Below are 16,285 nucleotides of genomic sequence, written 5' to 3'. Positions count from 1 at the left end.
AATTATGTTTTTTTTTTTGGTTTGTCAGTTGATCATTTTGATTTACCTTAACACTTGGAACTCAAAAATGCATACTTCCTCCTCCCTTTTTCACTTTCACAGACTCTTTCTTTTTCCCTCGTTCGCCAACTCTCCTTTCAACGGGTTATCCTTTTTTGACAGTCAACAAAATTTAAGACGTTTTCTCTCCTTTTCCCTTCTCTAAGGTCAATCCAACGGGAAATGCTTTTAATTCGAGTGCTCAAATGTTTGGTCCTCTAAAATGGTATAAATAGTGATTCTTGGATCATAGTTGATCATTAGTTGAGTTGTCATCAAATCAGAGTGTACAACAACAGCAAAGTTGCAGCAAATCTTTTGTGCCTAATCCACGGATTAATTTACTGTGTTTGTTAACCCTACATTTAACATTCATTTTTATAATTATTCTTAGTGTTAAACATCAGCAAAAATGAATATGCGATTGGTGAGAACAATTTTCTTTGTCTGGTCACAGTTCAAATTGTTGACTATTTTTTATTTTCCATGGATTTACTTTTTGTTTACAGTTAATAACTAAATATTGTGTTACCTTTGTTTTCCCTCCATCATTGTTTCAATCTTTAGGTTCTTCTCTTATCTATCTTCTCCTTGATGTTGGTTAACTTTGGAAAGTGTCAATCTGATGTTGATCCAAATGAATTAGAAGATACCGAGGAAAACTCTGAATTTGATGACACTGACGATGGTGCTATTGAAAGTCGAAACAAGCGAGAAATCGGATCCGATTTAGAAGGCGCTGAATCTGGTTACGGAGGTAAAGGCGGAGCTGCTGTCATTGCACACAAAGGTGGCAAAAAAGGTGCTGCCGCCGCTGGTTTCAAGGCAGGCAAAGCTGGTAAAGCTGGCTTCAAAGCAGGAGCCAAAGGTGCCAAAGGTGGTGCTGCTTATGGTGCCGCTGGAGCTGCAGGAGGTTAGTACTCGTCTCTATAAATCGCATTGGTTTGCCAATGAAAAACATTTTCAACTAACATTCTTGTCAATTATTCATTATTATCAGGTAAAAAGGGCGCTGCTGTGAAAAAGGGATTCGCTGCTGGAGCATTCGGCAAGAAGTTCGGTAAGAAGGGAGGTTTCGTCAAGGCCGGTGGAGCTGGTTACAACAAGAAAATCGGAGTCGTCAAAAAGTTCGGAGTCAGCCAAGGTTAGTATTTACCCTGAAAGAGATCATATTTCAACTTAGAGAATCATACTAATCAAAATTTAATTGTAATAGGATTCAAATTCGGTAAGGCTGCTGGTTTCGGTGCTGCTGGTGGTGCTATCGGAGCTAAGGGTGTTAAGGCAGGCATGGCTGGTGCTGCTGGTGCCGCTGGTTTCAAGAAGGGTGCCAAGGGTGGAAAGAAAGGCTTCGCCGCTGGCGCAGGATTCAAGACCGCTGGAAAAGCAGGAGCTGCTGGCTCAGCTGGCTTCAAGAAAGCAGCCGGAGCTGCAGGAGGAGCAGGAGTCAAAAAGGCCGTCGGAGGTGGAAAAGGACTCTGGGGTTAAACGACAAAATGCTCTGCAATAAATGATGACTGTACTCAGGTATTCAAACTCATTTGATGCATTCATACAACTTGATTTAGATATGATATAGTAATTTAGACATTTTTAAAATATTGATTCAACCTGTGATTCTACTTCAACCAACCTTCGATTCTGTAAAAACGACCAACTCCTACAAACTTCTCGAACTTTTTTTGCTCAAGAAACGTTGCAAATTTTTTGTAATACTCAGTTTTCCGATTCAATGATTAACTGTTAATTGTTCAATGCAATTTTTATATTTTCATCTTCTGTTATCAACTGGTTAACATTCCTCCGCAAACCCACTGTAAAAAACCATATTTCTATCATGTACACATATCCAATCTATATTTTTTTGTTATTAATTATAGACACCCTTGAAATGTAATTATTTTCCCCCAATAGTTCTATCGTCCGTTCAAATTAACTCTTTACAAAATAAATTGTTGTCATTTCTATAATTCATAACTCAGAATTTATTTAATCCAAAATTTCATTATGATCTTACCCAGCCAACCAAAGTGATTGTCAGGAAATAACTCTTATTTGCCAAACATTATCACTAAATTATCATAAACAAGGCTCAATCAACGATGCACATCGAAACATACCTTGAAATGATATCCGTTCAAGTCAAACACAAGGCTTTCTTTAAGCAAGAGAATAATAAATAATCATTTAATTTGAATAACTTTTAAAGCAACACATCATAAATATTTTATCAAATATATTTTTAATTTTTTATACGTACTAATATATTATATTTGGTGCTTGTTTAAAATTTGTTAAAGTAAATTATTTTACACAATGAACTAATGAATTTTAGAAATGATTTGAATTGAACATCACAGCAATTCATTTAACGAGTACATTATTCACATTACAATTATATGAAAAAATGCCTTCAGAGCCTATGTATTTTCAATATTTCAGATCGATTTAACTTATCATGTTTCATGCGAGTACTTCAAAAATTCACCTGATGCTGAAAATATTTCCGACGAAGATTTTGGACCGTCTACGTATATTATCTTTCTTGCACTTAAACTGACAAGCTCACCAGAAACGATTGTAAATTCATGAAGAATTTGTAGACAAAAGTCATATGCCAGTAATCCTGATTGATGAACACAAAATACCGTATTCGACGTTGAACCACGTATTGGATTTTTTTGATGACTCCATTTCTTGGAATTAATATCATAAATGGAACAAAAATCATCCAGAAACAGAATTAGATAGTCATCGAAAGCTAAATGTTTGATTTTGTTATTTTCAAGCTTTTCGTAAAGTTGGTATTTGGCAGAAGAATCTTTTGATACATATTTGTGAATATTTTCCATGGGGTGAAATTCCTGTACAATTATTTCCTTTTCTATACGATAAGCTTTTGCGATTACGTAAAACCAACTTTTATATTGAATAACCGATCTTAATGTAAGACCAGTATAAACAAAATCATATATCGGAACGGGCTCAAGCTCAATAGTTCGTGGTCCTTTTTTCAAACAAACTTTGCGTGGTCTAATGGTGAATGAAAAAAAGGGAAAGTGAAAAAAATTTCTAATAAAAAGAATACTTACGGAATTTTTTCAAATGTAATTACATGCTCAAAGGATTTAGTAATTATTAGTTCATCATTTTTAAAATGGTTCCACCGGCGACGTTTCCAGTCTATTTGAACGATATAATCAGAAAAACAATGCTCAGACATGTGAGAATGTTGCAGCCTTCGAGCAACCAGTGTATGGTCATAGTCGAGTATACAAATTTCTTGTACATCTCCAATGTCATCCAAATATTCAACTTTCTTTCTGGACATAGATACATCTGTCAAGAAAAATAAACGTGTAGGGCCACCGTGAAATTCACGAGGTTCAAGTTTTAAATTTAGCGATCCAGCCGAATCAGATGAACCTAGGTGAATCAATCCAAACGCAGACATCATTAGAGCATGACAATCTTTATTCCCTTTGATACAGAAATTAGAGGCAATTTTGTCTACAAATTCTGCATGATTGATAGAAGACCAGTGTAGTTTGGTGAGCAACCTGGGCAGATGGACAATGTTTTCCTTAATATTCTCGTAAATCCACATCATAATAGCATCAAACACTTCAATTTCCTTGTCAATATCCAATATATTGCAACTTACTATGTAGTCAACTGTATCAACATCATAAGTGAGGAACTTTGAAGTTGATATAATCTTACGAAAATTTAAACTAATGTACCTGTCAATAATTTTACCAATGTTAATTACAGCAGCCTGGCTCCTCCAATAATCGATCTCAAGCATCGGTTGATCAGAAAAAGTATCGAATAAAGTGAATAAACATTCATGGGTCAAATCAGGTATATTCAAGTAATCAGCTAGATGGCATAATTCATTAACATTTTCATCGGTAATCTCTATCGGTTGACAATAGGCCCAATCAATGATAATCTCAAATAATTTAATCGGGTGGTCAAGTATTATCTCTTTACTGGTAGCTTCCTTCATTCCAGATGCGACCATCTTAGCAAAATGAGGTATGGCGTAGCAAAAAATAGTTTTATGAACATTAAATCTTTTACCCTTGTTGATAATAATTAAGTCGCCATTTTCTCTATCCTTGTAAGCTAGAGATAGAATTTTTGAACTATCATCTTTAACCAACTTAATCACAACCATTTTGAATTCACAGTCGATATTATTAGTTAAAATTTTTCACGTATACAACATTAATGGAAACTGCATTTACAATTGGCAAAACTAGAGGTAAAGATGGTACTACGAACCCTTACTAATCATAGAGTAAAAAGAAACTACAATAAATAAAATAGCATTTTTTGCGGCATAATAACACTTGTAGTGTAATCCTAAAATCCTATCCAATGTAGATAAAAAGATTAACTAAATGTAAGATGTCTTGATCTTTACCTTTGTCCATCTTTTTATCTTCGCTTTGGTAACTGATAATTGCACCTTATTAAACGCAACACCCTTTAGTAGTAAGAAACCAAAAAGGAGCATGAGAATATATGAGCTAAGAATAAGCTAAAAATGAGATAAAATTTAGATTAATACAAAAAGTTATCTTACTCTTTGATATTTTTCTTACCCTTAGATTACCTCTATTAACCGATATTTTCAGCTGATATATTCTCAAGCCGTCGATAATGTTTTTACAATTTATGATTCTAAATTATGAATCTTGGAGTTTTACATCTAATCTTCAAAGTAGCAAAGTAAAGATTCAGAGGCTAGCTGATCAAAAAATTCAATTTATCAAAAAAACCGCAAGTTTACTTACAAAAAAATTGTCATGTTGATCAAATCTTGAGACTTCTTTTGATCAGTATTTTTGGATACTTTCACATCTTGATTACTTTTGGGCAAAGGGTAAGTCTTAAGAAGTCCTCGTCGGCTCACTTCTCTTCTCATTAGCCACAGCTAGTTTCGGCTTAAGCCGAGTGGCTAATCAAAAAAACTCAATATTTAAGAGTTAAATTTAACAATTAACTTTGTTATTCACTTAATTTAAAGATATTAGCAATTCCACAAGCTTAACAAACGCAAGTCTCGTCTTAATTTCAGTTTTCCTGAATTCAATGATGAAAATGATGCCATTTCATGTTTACAATGCATTACTGGTTCGGAAATGGTCTCTGAGTTGTAAAAAATGATTCATAATTACCAGATGATTTTAATATAACTGACTGGGCTGTATAACAAAGTTAATTGTTAAATTTAACTCTTAAATATTAAGTTTTTTGATTAGCCACTCGGCTTAAGCCGAAACTAGCTGTGGCTAATGAGAAGAGAAGTGAGCCGACGAGGACTTCTTATGCCTTACCCAAAACTTGTCTAAACCAATAACTTGAGGATCTGAGTACTACTGGTATTTGTATCCTTAAAATTTCAAATCCTAAATCCTGTGTGCATTGCTTCTGTTTTTTGTTTCAGGCCTTAATTCGTCTTCTCAATATTAATTAAAATTGGCCTCTGAAGCATCTATGGTAAAAATTATTTAGTGTTTTAGTCCACCTTCGTAGCCTTGCCCAAGTCTCACAGGTCATATTTTGGTTTTATAAAGTGAATCATGAGCTTTACTAATAAACCTGATGAGTCGGGTGTTGATCTATTGCCTGGTGAAGTGATTGTTGGTCAGTTGGAAAAGAAAACAGTTAATTATGTTTGTCCTTTTACGGGTGCTGTTCCTGGAGCTCTTTCATTAACCAATTACCGTTTGGTTTTTAGAAATTTTGATTCTGATAAAGTTATTCACATTGAAGTTCCATTATGTACTATAAACCGTATTGAAAAAATTGGTGGTGCGACTAGCAAAGGTGAAAATTCATATGGTATTGAATTATTTTGTAAAGATTTTAGGAATGTTCGGTTTGCTCACAAGCAAGAAAATCACTCTAGACGAGAATTATTCAACAAATTGTGCAAATATGCTTTCCCGGTTACAAACAAATTGCCCTTGTTTGCTTTTCTCTACAAAAGTGCTGGAGCCACTTTTCCGTTCAATGGATGGTCAGTTTATGAGCCTATTGCTGAATACAAAAGACTAGGATTACCTTCTGAAAGCTGGAAAATCAAACATAATGAAAATTATTCTCTTTGTGATACATATCCTGGAGTTTTGGTTGTACCTGTCAATGCTGGTGACAGCTGTCTGAAAGCAGTGGCGGCTTTCAGAAAGAAAGGTCGGTTACCGGTATTGAGTTGGATTCATCCGCTTACTCAAGCTAGTATCACTCGATGTAGTCAGCCTATGGTTGGTGTTGCCGGTAAAAGGAGTCCAGAAGACGAAGCTTACATTCAGATGATTATGGATGCTAATGCACAATCTCACAAAATTTACATTATGGACGCTAGGCCTCATCCCAATGCTTTAGCCAACAAAGCTCGCGGTGGAGGCTATGAAAGTGAAGAGAATTATGTTAATGCTGAAATCTCATTTTTAGATATTCACAATATCCATGTTATGCGTGAAAGTCTTAAGAAAATGAAGGAATTTTGTTTCCCCATCATCGATGATCAACGTTGGTATTCAAATATTGAATCAACTCATTGGCTGGAACATGTTCGAGCAACGTTGGCTGGTGCCTTGAAAATCGCTGATAAAATTGAAAATGCCAAGACTTCAGTTGTAGTTCATTGTAGTGATGGTTGGGATAGGACATCTCAATTAACTTCCCTTGCTATGATTATGTTGGACTCTTATTACCGTACGATTGTCGGTTTCGAGGTTCTTATTGAAAAAGAATGGATAAGTTTTGGTCACGAATTTGCTCTCAGAATTGGTCATGGAGAAGAGAAACCAGACAGTGACCGGTCACCTATTTTTGTCCAATTTATTGAGTGTGTTTGGCAAATGACTAACCAGTTTCCAAATGCATTTCAGTTTAATGAAAGATTTCTCATCACCATTTTAGACCACCTATACAGCTGTCTTTTTGGAACTTTTCTGTGCAATTCTGAGCTGGAACGAAACACTGCTAATATAAAAAATGAAACAATCTCTATATGGTCATATATTAACAGCAATAAGCACCAATTTATGAATCCTTTATATTCAAACAAAACTCAAGACCAAGTTTTATTTCCAACTGCCTGTTATCGACGTATTGAACCTTGGAAAAGCTACTATTGTCGTTGGAATCTCTCTCACCGTACTGATCTGGAATCATTTTATGAGCGTACAGAAGAATTGGTTGCAATAAATCAAGAGTTGGAGAAGCGAGTAGAAGATCTTCAAAATCAACTCCAATTGAAATTCTCAAGATCTGGGAACAGTTCGACTGTCTTAGCATCAGCAAATAGTGGATCAAATGCCACAACTGGTAATACTTCATCTGTTATTCCAAACTCAACCAGTCACTCATCATCTTCCTCTGGTCTTGCCAGATTGACCTCGGTGATATCATTATGAGAATTAAATATTATGATTCATCCATCATCACTTAAAATCAAGCTGTTGGCTCAAAAGGTTAGCTTCTATTAAATTTATCGAATTTATTTTACAATTTATTCTTTACTCTGTGATGAGAAAAATTTTCAACAGATATTTGTCGGCTCCGACAAGGCTGCTTATAAGATGATTGAAACTGACTAATCTTCTCTCTGAGAGTTCCTTGATTCATACTTTTGCCTCCTGTATCAGTCAAATAAATTTACCTCAATTATTAATTACGCTTTTTTCATATTTTCCTTAGGACACTCACCATCATCAACACCATCTACTTTTTGACATTATTTTGGCCATAATTTCCTGATCCAAAATAAACTCATCAAGCCAACAACAAACCCTTTTTTATGGAAATTGAGATTTTGGAAATTGCAATTTGACCTGATGTTGTTAATTTTTATTTGCCAACTGAGTTGCTATTATTCGCCTAATATTTATTCCTTTTAAACAAAAATCTCTCGTGCCTAATCCTAATTATTATCCAATAATTTGCAATCGAAAATCTATTTTATTATTAATCAGAAATTTTTTCATTTTATCCATTACATATCATTGTCAACCAAAAACCTGCTCTAAAATTCAGTCAAAATGTTGTAAAATCTAACTCAATAAAATTGGAAAAGAGCTCTTCAACCGTAGATTTATATAATAGCATAATCAATCACATTAGTTGCTCTAATTAAAGGTATTGTGCTAGTAGCTTCGATGACTCAATTGGATACTTGGACGATGAATGGTCAAGTCTTATCAGTTAGTTGGGAAAACTCATTGCAATGCGACAAAGTTAGCGTTTGATGTTTGAATGGTTTACTCTGAACTTCAATTGATCTTGGATTAAAGCTGGCCCTGATCATCACTCAATCAACCATTAATTGTTGAATGAAATGGTTCATCATCACCCTATTTTTGTTGAAATGGATTATTTGATTTTATTAAAGATTGATTGATGAACAGGTTGTATTATCAAGCAAAAAAGCTGGTAATACAATCAAAGATGAACTAAAATAATCGTGTCTTGATGATTTTATAAGACTAATCATCGATTTAACAGACTTAAATTGGATTTTACAATCACAATAATCACCTCAGTCCAGATTCATCAAAATAATCAATCCAACTAACATTTTCATTAGTTTTGCTGAGAATCAATGAAAGTCCATCAACTCTGTTTGATTTTGAGATTATTCAACCAATTACAATTCACTTTCAATATTTGATTTAATGGTGAAGAATTGAAAATCCTAAAATTGCTAAATCTTCTGTAAATCAAATGAAAAACGTTCCATTTTCAATCTAATATTCATTACAATTTCAGTCAAGAAATTTATCTGCAATTGAATGGATTAAAGATATTTAGATCCACTATGAGTTAACTCTGATTTTAATTTTTAATCTGAATAGTTAAATGGCTGTTATTGTTATTATTTTGATGGTCAATAAACGTTACTATTATTGATTTAACATAAAGAGGCAATAAAATTAGCTAAAACAATTGTTAAATATATTTCAATATATTTTGATCATGTTTTGTTATTTAACTTGAAATTAACAACAAAATGGTTAAACAATAATTTAAAAATAAAACATCTTCCAAGTAAACTAAAATTGCAATTTAAAATACAAGTTTTAAGCTGCATTTTTTAACCATTGAAGATGATTATGAAGATTCAACTGATTGCGCTTATTGTATTAGTTGTTTATAGTTAACATGAACAATTTAGCTTTTAAATGTGAAATCAAAAACACGCTTCATTTGGTTACAATAATTCATTGATTGACCAAAGAAATTCAAGAAAAGCAAATTAATATCAATGAAGGAAAGTGATTTGAATTGCCAATTGAACAAACAAAAAACAAGATGAAGGTTCAATCAATATATTATAACAATTTGAATTGAGTTGCTCCAAATTGACCAGAAAAAAAGGTTTACTAAAGAAAAGCCATTAAAATCAAACAACAATCAAGATTTATTACAAATGGACAAATGTAATCATAAGATGATTCTTAATTTTGCTATTAACTATTGGGATTAGAAATATTCATTGGAGCAAGAAAAAGCGTTTAATCCATTCAAGAACAGACAAAATATCTAATTTGGAGTATTTAATGATTTACTGATTAGTATTTGCCTTAATTGGAAATTTAATATCAACTGGTCAACAATATTAGGCAAAATTAATCTCTTCTGGGTTTTACGTGAAAGTGAATGGATCATCCATTCAGCATGACTCTCAATGATTCCAAAGCAACAACAGTGTTCCAAATCTTTAATTTGATTCCTAATTTTGATTTGATTTCCTAATCAACTCCTACGTGTAATCAATACTTAATTGTGGGCATCATTTGTGGGAATGAAAGTGTATTGAGTTGATTAAACTGGTCCTGGTAATGTTTTGATTTCAATGGTTATTGGTGATTGTTTTACTGGTCACAAGCAGTCCTTTAACCAAACCAACATTTGAAGTAAATCAATGTCAATGGTTCAACAGTCATGATGATCAAGTGCTTTTCTTGATAATCAATTAATCAACAGGTTGGATGTTATGATTGATGAACTGATTTCAATCTTTTATTGAATCTGAAATGAAAAGAAATGAATGGTAGATTAATTAAATCACGAAATTTCAATCGAGTCAATTGAAAAGGAACATTGAATGGGTAAAAATAAAATTTTGATTAAAGGTAACATTGTTGGGCATAAATTTAGGTTTAATCTTGTAGTTGATCATGATTATTTGCTTGTTGCTCATGAAAAATTGAACAAACAAACAGCAAATTGATGATTATGAGAATCACAATGTTCACATTAATAATGACCATTATTAGTGGCTCAATGTAAATAGTATTAAATATTGACCGTTAAATCCATTTGATTACAAGTTGATCAATATAAATATTTAAGTACACAATTTGTGTTCCATTTAATCCAAACAATATAAAGTCAAAACATGAAATTTTTGTGTAAAAATTGTAATTAAACGGAAAGGATTCCAAGCGATCAGTCATGATCGGGGGATCAACTTGTTACATTTGAACACTTGATATGTTGAATGATTATTTAAAACGCCTAATTTGGTGTTTAATGACTCTGACTGATAATAGGAATCTGGTGTGTGAGCTGAATTACCCAAAGATACAGATTATTCAACTAGAAAGTTCCATTTCCTTCACATTTCCTTCCATTTTTCACTGGAAGAGTATCAAATAAAGAGTAATGTCGATCCGCTATCTTAATATTAGATTAACCAGTTGTGATTAAATTCAGTAGATCTAGTAGTCAGCTGATATTAAATACGCATACATGTTGTTATCTTAATTGCCAACTGATGACAGCAATTTAACGCTCATTTCAAGTGCTGTTTTAGTTCAAGTTGAGAGCTACAATTTTCATGAAATGTTTACTGTTTACTTTGTTGTCTTTAGCTCAATGATTGTAATGATTAATCCGATTCTTGGTAATTTAATGTCATGAAGAATCTGAAACTCAGCCTTCTCCATTGATAGTTGGCTTAGTTTGTCTCAAGGTTATTAAGGATACTAAAGGTTTATTCCTGTTGATTTTGTGGTACAATTAATACATATCTAGTTCCGCCAACATGAAACCAACCCCCAAAAATGTTGAGATAATCAATTCCTCCTTCAAATCAACTATAAAAGCTCAGGGTTTATTGTAATTACTCCCATAACTATTTGCTGTAACAAGTTTAATTGATTAATCGATTGAAATTGAAATAATAATGTCAAGTATCAAGAAAATTGTGATTTTTGGTGCTACTGGTAACACTGGATTAGCTACTGTCGCAAAAGCCATTGCTCAAGGTTTGAATTTATTATTAGTGTCTACTTCAACATAAATTAATCAATCATTTCCTTAATTGCTTCATTGTTTTTTTCAATCAGGATTTGAAGTTACCGCGTTTGTCCGAGACCAAACAAAGCTTCCAGATGATCTCAAAGTTGCTTCAGTAGTTGTTGGTGATGTTACAAATGCCGATGATGTTGATAAAGCCGTTCAAGGGCAAGATGCAGTTGTCGTCGTTTTGGGTACTCGAACCAACCTCGGACCTACAACTGTCATGTCAGATGGAACCCGTAATATTGTTGAATCAATGAAAAAACATGGTATTAAGAGGATATCAGTCTGTCTTTCTGGTAAGTCAAGCTACAAGACTTGTAATTAATTTCAACTAATTGACTTCGTTTAATTGTCTTTTTAGCTTTCCTATTCTGGAAACCAGATGCGATTCCACCACCAGTTATCAATGTCCATGCAGATCACTTAAGGATGGAAACGATAATCAAAGAATCTGGTTTGGATTGGGTTATTCTGTGTCCTCCTCATATTGATAGTAAGTTGATGAATGTTTACATCTGTGATTTGTATCAATAGCTGTTATAAAATATAAAACTGGTACAATTATGTTTCTAATTGTTATTTTCTTGTCTAAATTTTAGATGCTGATGGCAAAGGAGAGTACAAATTGGTCAAGGAGCAAGGAGCTGGACCTAAAATATCTAAACATGACTTGGGTGATGCCTTGTTAAAAGTGTTGAACACCGACGAATGGCTTCATACAAGAGTTGGAATGGGTTATTAAAAATAATCCAAGCAACTAATATTATGTATTTGATCTTATTTTATCCATAAATTTAATTTACTCGGATTAAAAGATTAATAACCTTTGTTACAAAATGATTATCCTTCTCAATTATTCTGTTGTTTTATCAACAGCAACGTGTATCTATTTGATCTAAAAAATTTAGTCTTTATTTAAAGTCAATATTTAAAGTCAAAACATGAAATTTTTGTGTAAAATTTTAACTAAACGGAAAGAATCCTAAGGGAAATTTTTGCTTAATCTGAAAGCCATGATTAAACTAAATCCACGAAAATAGTCAGAGCTTTGTCTGAATTCAGGTTACTGAGAAATCAGCGTCTAAACAGGGCAGGGAAAAAAATGCAGACTTTGAGGGAAAAACTTTTTAGTATTCAGATTAATGGTTTATTGTTGGGTTAGGAGTAAAACTGTCTTTCGAGTAAAGAGTTTAGTGAAAACTCTGGCGCCTCAACTGTACAAAAGAGACCTAAGTTTCAACTTTGAACCCAATTTTCTGAATGGTTGTTCATCAGAGTAACTTTTTAATTCAAAAATGGAATCAGTTTTGTGCCTTCACAGCCAACAAAGGTTCAACTATCAAAACGAACGAAAAGTTTTCAGATGTACTTAAGGAATTACTTTCGACATTGTAAAATGAATATTATTAATGAGACAAAATCTAAAGATTTCAACTTTTGCATTTCTTATTCTGACAATGTTCCAGAGAAAATCATGTTCAGGGTGGTGGGACAAACAATCCGTATTCTAAGGCATTGTGGAGGGAAGCGAATTATTTTTTCATTTAATGACGTTATGCTTATTTGTTGGATGATTTATAAGCGCCAAAACTCTAATAGTTGCGACCTGATCAACTTTCAGGGACATAAGAACTCGAACTATTTGTGTAATTAAAAAGTTTCTCTGATCAAAGGTATTTGCTAAAATCGCTTCAAAGCTCAAACTTAAATTTCAGCTGTGGAATCAGAATTTAGTTTTTCTCATTGACAATGGTTTTTATCAATAATTTGAGCCTTTAAATATGGATTGAATTTATTGTATTCAGTGAAAAGTAATTTCAGTCATGATCGGGACTCAGCTTGTAAATATAAATACAAACCAATAATCGTCAAAATTGTTTTACTATTTTGATGAAAGGACAACAATTATTTGCTTATTTACAGATTGCAAATTGTTTAAATTGTAAATGAATATTTAAACAGATTTTGTGTTTGATCAAAATCAATTATAAAACTGCAATAAATAATTAATTTACTGAATTATTAACAATATAATTGTTAAACTAATAAGATTGAAAGCTGTTAAAGAATGGGAATTTTGACAGTTTTTATTTTTAGGTTAAATATTGAGGTAAAAATGAAGCCAATTGCTGGATTAGACTATGAAAATGAATACAATGTTTAAAATAATACAATCACGATTGAATGTTTAATGAAGAAATGATCATGATTAACATTAATAACAATTGTATTACCTTTTTGTTATTAATAACAAATTAAATTAATCATCTAAAACCTTCACTTTCTTTACCAACATTTGCTATTCAATCTCACGTTGAGAAGTTGGATAAAATTACAGTTAAATGGTACATAAAGTAATACTAATAACAATATTATTTTTGGTAATATATTGTAATACCAGAAATTTGATGTTGATTAGTTGAATGGTTTAAACGGTGATTGTAATAAATGGTTAACCAGGAAAGATGAGAATCAAATTTAAGAATACAACTAATTTAACTAACTAACTAACTAACGGAAATAAAATAATGATTTAAAGGAAGGTAGAAAGATGATTAAAATATAATAGCAATTGATAATAATGATGATGAGAATAATGTTAAAGACAGATGAAGATGTATGAAGATGCTCTTGATGTTGTTATCTTTTTTACACGACAAAATTATTTTCATGTTTAGATGTTTATTGTAATTAAGGGTAACACCGAATTTAATTGTGATTGAGTTTCACTCTTCACAACACTAATTAAAATACATTTTAAGCACAATTTAAATTAGCCATTGTTTTACAACTAATAGACAATGTTAGATGTTCATTAAATTGTCAGGCCTTTCGATTGGTAGTGATGGGAAAGCAAAATGTACGTGAAAACATTCAGTAAACGTGCAAAATGCCTCAAATTGAACGTCTTCTTGATAATTTAGTTAACTCTCTGCTAATCACAGCAAACAATATCATCATAATTGTCATTAAATTGTAATAGTCGACTCACAAATCATCTTTAAAATATGCAAAGTAAAATGTCTGTTAACTAATAACATCGCTTTGGTCAAGATCTCGTTTAAATTGGTTCAACTCTTAATTTTTTGCAATCTAATCATCTTTTTGCCATAAATCATGTTAAATTGTTAGATGATTTAAATAATTTAAGTTCATTTTCTTCAATTTTTTCAATTTTGCTGGACTTGACTTGCTTTCCATCTCTCATATTGAACATTTTGTTGTCTCCATTAAATAGGTATTATTTTTTGTACAGCCTCAAGGTAAGTTAATTGTTATTATACAATCTCGGAAGTTGATTGGTAACAGTTAATAATAAAGAAATTGTTTCAAATAATTATACTCATGTACAGAAATTGGAAGCAAAAAACATAATTGATGATGATGTTTCAATCCTGATGCGAGAAGCAAAAATGAACAAAGTATTAGATTGTTAGAGTAAAAACATGATTTTCATCAATATAATCTTCTGTTATTTCATTAAATAACCACTAAATTGTTTTTTCACCTTTCTTCATGAACAGAAATTGATAAAATGCGTTAAAATAAAGCTAATTAATAAAATGAATCTCTTCAAACAATACAAATGCTGTTGTTTATGGGCGTTTTGAAATACGCTTTTGCAAAAATATTATTTCATGATTGAAAGTGAATTTCGATAGACTTTTTACAGCTTTTTTGATTGCTTAATTGAATTGTTATTAAATTCTTTGTGTTAGTTGATTGAAAATGTCAAAATGCTTATGTTGAATCGGGTAAGATCTCATTTTAAAGGGTAAAGAGCGAGCATTCTGATTTGAATTGTTAACCGTTAATGTCAACTTGTCAGATGATTGTACTATAACTATAGCTATAGTTGGTAAAACTGTGATTCCTGATATTAATAGAGATGATGATAATCCTTGATTGAGCAATTATGAAATCGAGTAAACAATATAATATTAATAAAATCAATTGATCAACTGGGGATCAATCAAAGCTAACGTTTAAGTGAAAATCTCATTTTATGCTGATCATCATCACTTTCATAAATTTCAAATTTAGAAATAAGGTGAAGATGATTATCTTTTAAATCATGAGTATAAGATTTAGGATATAACAAACTCAACTCAATCAAATAATCAAAAAAATCGAATAAAGGATTAATCTCAAAAAAAGCATATAAGAAATGAATGAAAAATCTGAAGAGCCCAACACAAAGCCTTGTCAAATCAAACAATCTTTACTCCACCAGAACAGCTTATAATCTTAAAAATCGACATCCAAGATAATTTCCTCCTTAATTGCTCTTAATTGTATGTAAACCAATGCTTTAAGTGACCAAAATTAGTATCCGAAATCATCCAATTCAAGCCATTGATCAAAATTGACCAATTTTCCTGGTTAACTAGGTTTCCATGTAAAGATGCTCCAATTTTACACATCAACAGTTTGCCATTCAAGATATATGGTATTGAAAGCTGAAAGGAAAATTAGTTAAACTATTAGTATATAATTATTTGTTGGATTAGGGGAAAGTTTAATTGTAAACAAAATATATCTTACCTTTTACATAGCGAAATAATCAACAATAAGATACCTATTTATTGATGAAAAATGGCTTTTCACTGTTTCACTTTTTTTAACTTGTTCATATATAATTTGCTTGATATACACACTCAATTGTAAGATTGATTGGGAGTTGATAATCTTTTGATTAACTTTAAATCCGGGTCAATCAAAAGTGTATTGGTTGCAGTTATAATTATGATAATCACAACAAAAGTAATAACAGTAATGATGATTATAAAGGCGCTAAGAATAATCAAATCCTATTCGTTGATGGGTTTGGAGACAAACGTTTTTGCAAAAGGCTCCATTTTTGAATCAATCACATTTTTAAATATAATTGTCATTGCGTTTGTACTTTCATCAATTT

General features: G+C 31.9%; 4 protein-coding genes and 1 long non-coding RNA gene across 5 annotated transcripts; 3 read left to right on the top strand and 2 right to left on the bottom strand.

Annotated features, from left to right (window-relative positions):
* The first annotated feature begins 308 nt into the window (after positions 1 to 308).
* On the top strand, positions 309 to 2,009 carry LOC107367694 (uncharacterized). The gene is made up of 4 exons (XM_015935433.3): positions 309 to 466; positions 607 to 952; positions 1,040 to 1,183; positions 1,256 to 2,009. Exons 1-4 carry the CDS (start codon positions 452 to 454, stop codon positions 1,525 to 1,527), a joined length of 777 nt encoding a protein of 258 aa, XP_015790919.1. The 5' UTR covers positions 309 to 451; the 3' UTR covers positions 1,528 to 2,009.
* Positions 2,010 to 2,265: 256 nt separating this feature from the next.
* On the bottom strand, positions 2,266 to 4,264 carry LOC107367795 (uncharacterized). The gene is made up of 2 exons (XM_015935543.3): positions 3,132 to 4,264; positions 2,266 to 3,072 (listed from the first exon to the last, which is right to left on the bottom strand). Exons 1-2 carry the CDS (start codon positions 4,220 to 4,222, stop codon positions 2,496 to 2,498), a joined length of 1,668 nt encoding a protein of 555 aa, XP_015791029.2. The 5' UTR covers positions 4,223 to 4,264; the 3' UTR covers positions 2,266 to 2,495.
* A 1,211-nt stretch (positions 4,265 to 5,475) lies between these two features.
* On the top strand, positions 5,476 to 8,149 carry LOC107367748 (phosphatidylinositol-3,5-bisphosphate 3-phosphatase MTMR2). The gene is made up of 2 exons (XM_015935503.3): positions 5,476 to 7,532; positions 7,759 to 8,149. The coding sequence occupies exon 1, from the start codon at positions 5,634 to 5,636 to the stop codon at positions 7,473 to 7,475; it is 1,842 nt and encodes a 613-aa protein (XP_015790989.2). The 5' UTR covers positions 5,476 to 5,633; the 3' UTR covers positions 7,476 to 7,532; positions 7,759 to 8,149.
* A 3,056-nt stretch (positions 8,150 to 11,205) lies between these two features.
* On the top strand, positions 11,206 to 12,204 carry LOC107367634 (flavin reductase (NADPH)). The gene is made up of 4 exons (XM_015935359.3): positions 11,206 to 11,330; positions 11,412 to 11,663; positions 11,729 to 11,860; positions 11,967 to 12,204. The coding sequence occupies exons 1-4, from the start codon at positions 11,249 to 11,251 to the stop codon at positions 12,107 to 12,109; spliced, it is 609 nt and encodes a 202-aa protein (XP_015790845.2). The 5' UTR covers positions 11,206 to 11,248; the 3' UTR covers positions 12,110 to 12,204.
* Positions 12,205 to 14,029: 1,825 nt separating this feature from the next.
* Positions 14,030 to 16,205, bottom strand: LOC149094640 (uncharacterized). Its single transcript, XR_016198826.1, has 2 exons — positions 15,913 to 16,205; positions 14,030 to 15,827 (listed from the first exon to the last, which is right to left on the bottom strand). It is a non-coding gene; the product is annotated as an uncharacterized LOC149094640 (long non-coding RNA).
* Between the last annotated feature and the right edge of the window lie 80 nt (positions 16,206 to 16,285).

This window comes from Tetranychus urticae, chromosome 1 (genome assembly GCF_039701765.1).
Source record: "Tetranychus urticae isolate SD_2017Ah chromosome 1, NJAU_TeUrti_SD_1.0, whole genome shotgun sequence".
Taxonomy (NCBI): Eukaryota; Metazoa; Arthropoda; class Arachnida; order Trombidiformes; family Tetranychidae; genus Tetranychus; species Tetranychus urticae.
This window is presented reverse-complemented; position numbering and strand designations above follow the sequence as displayed.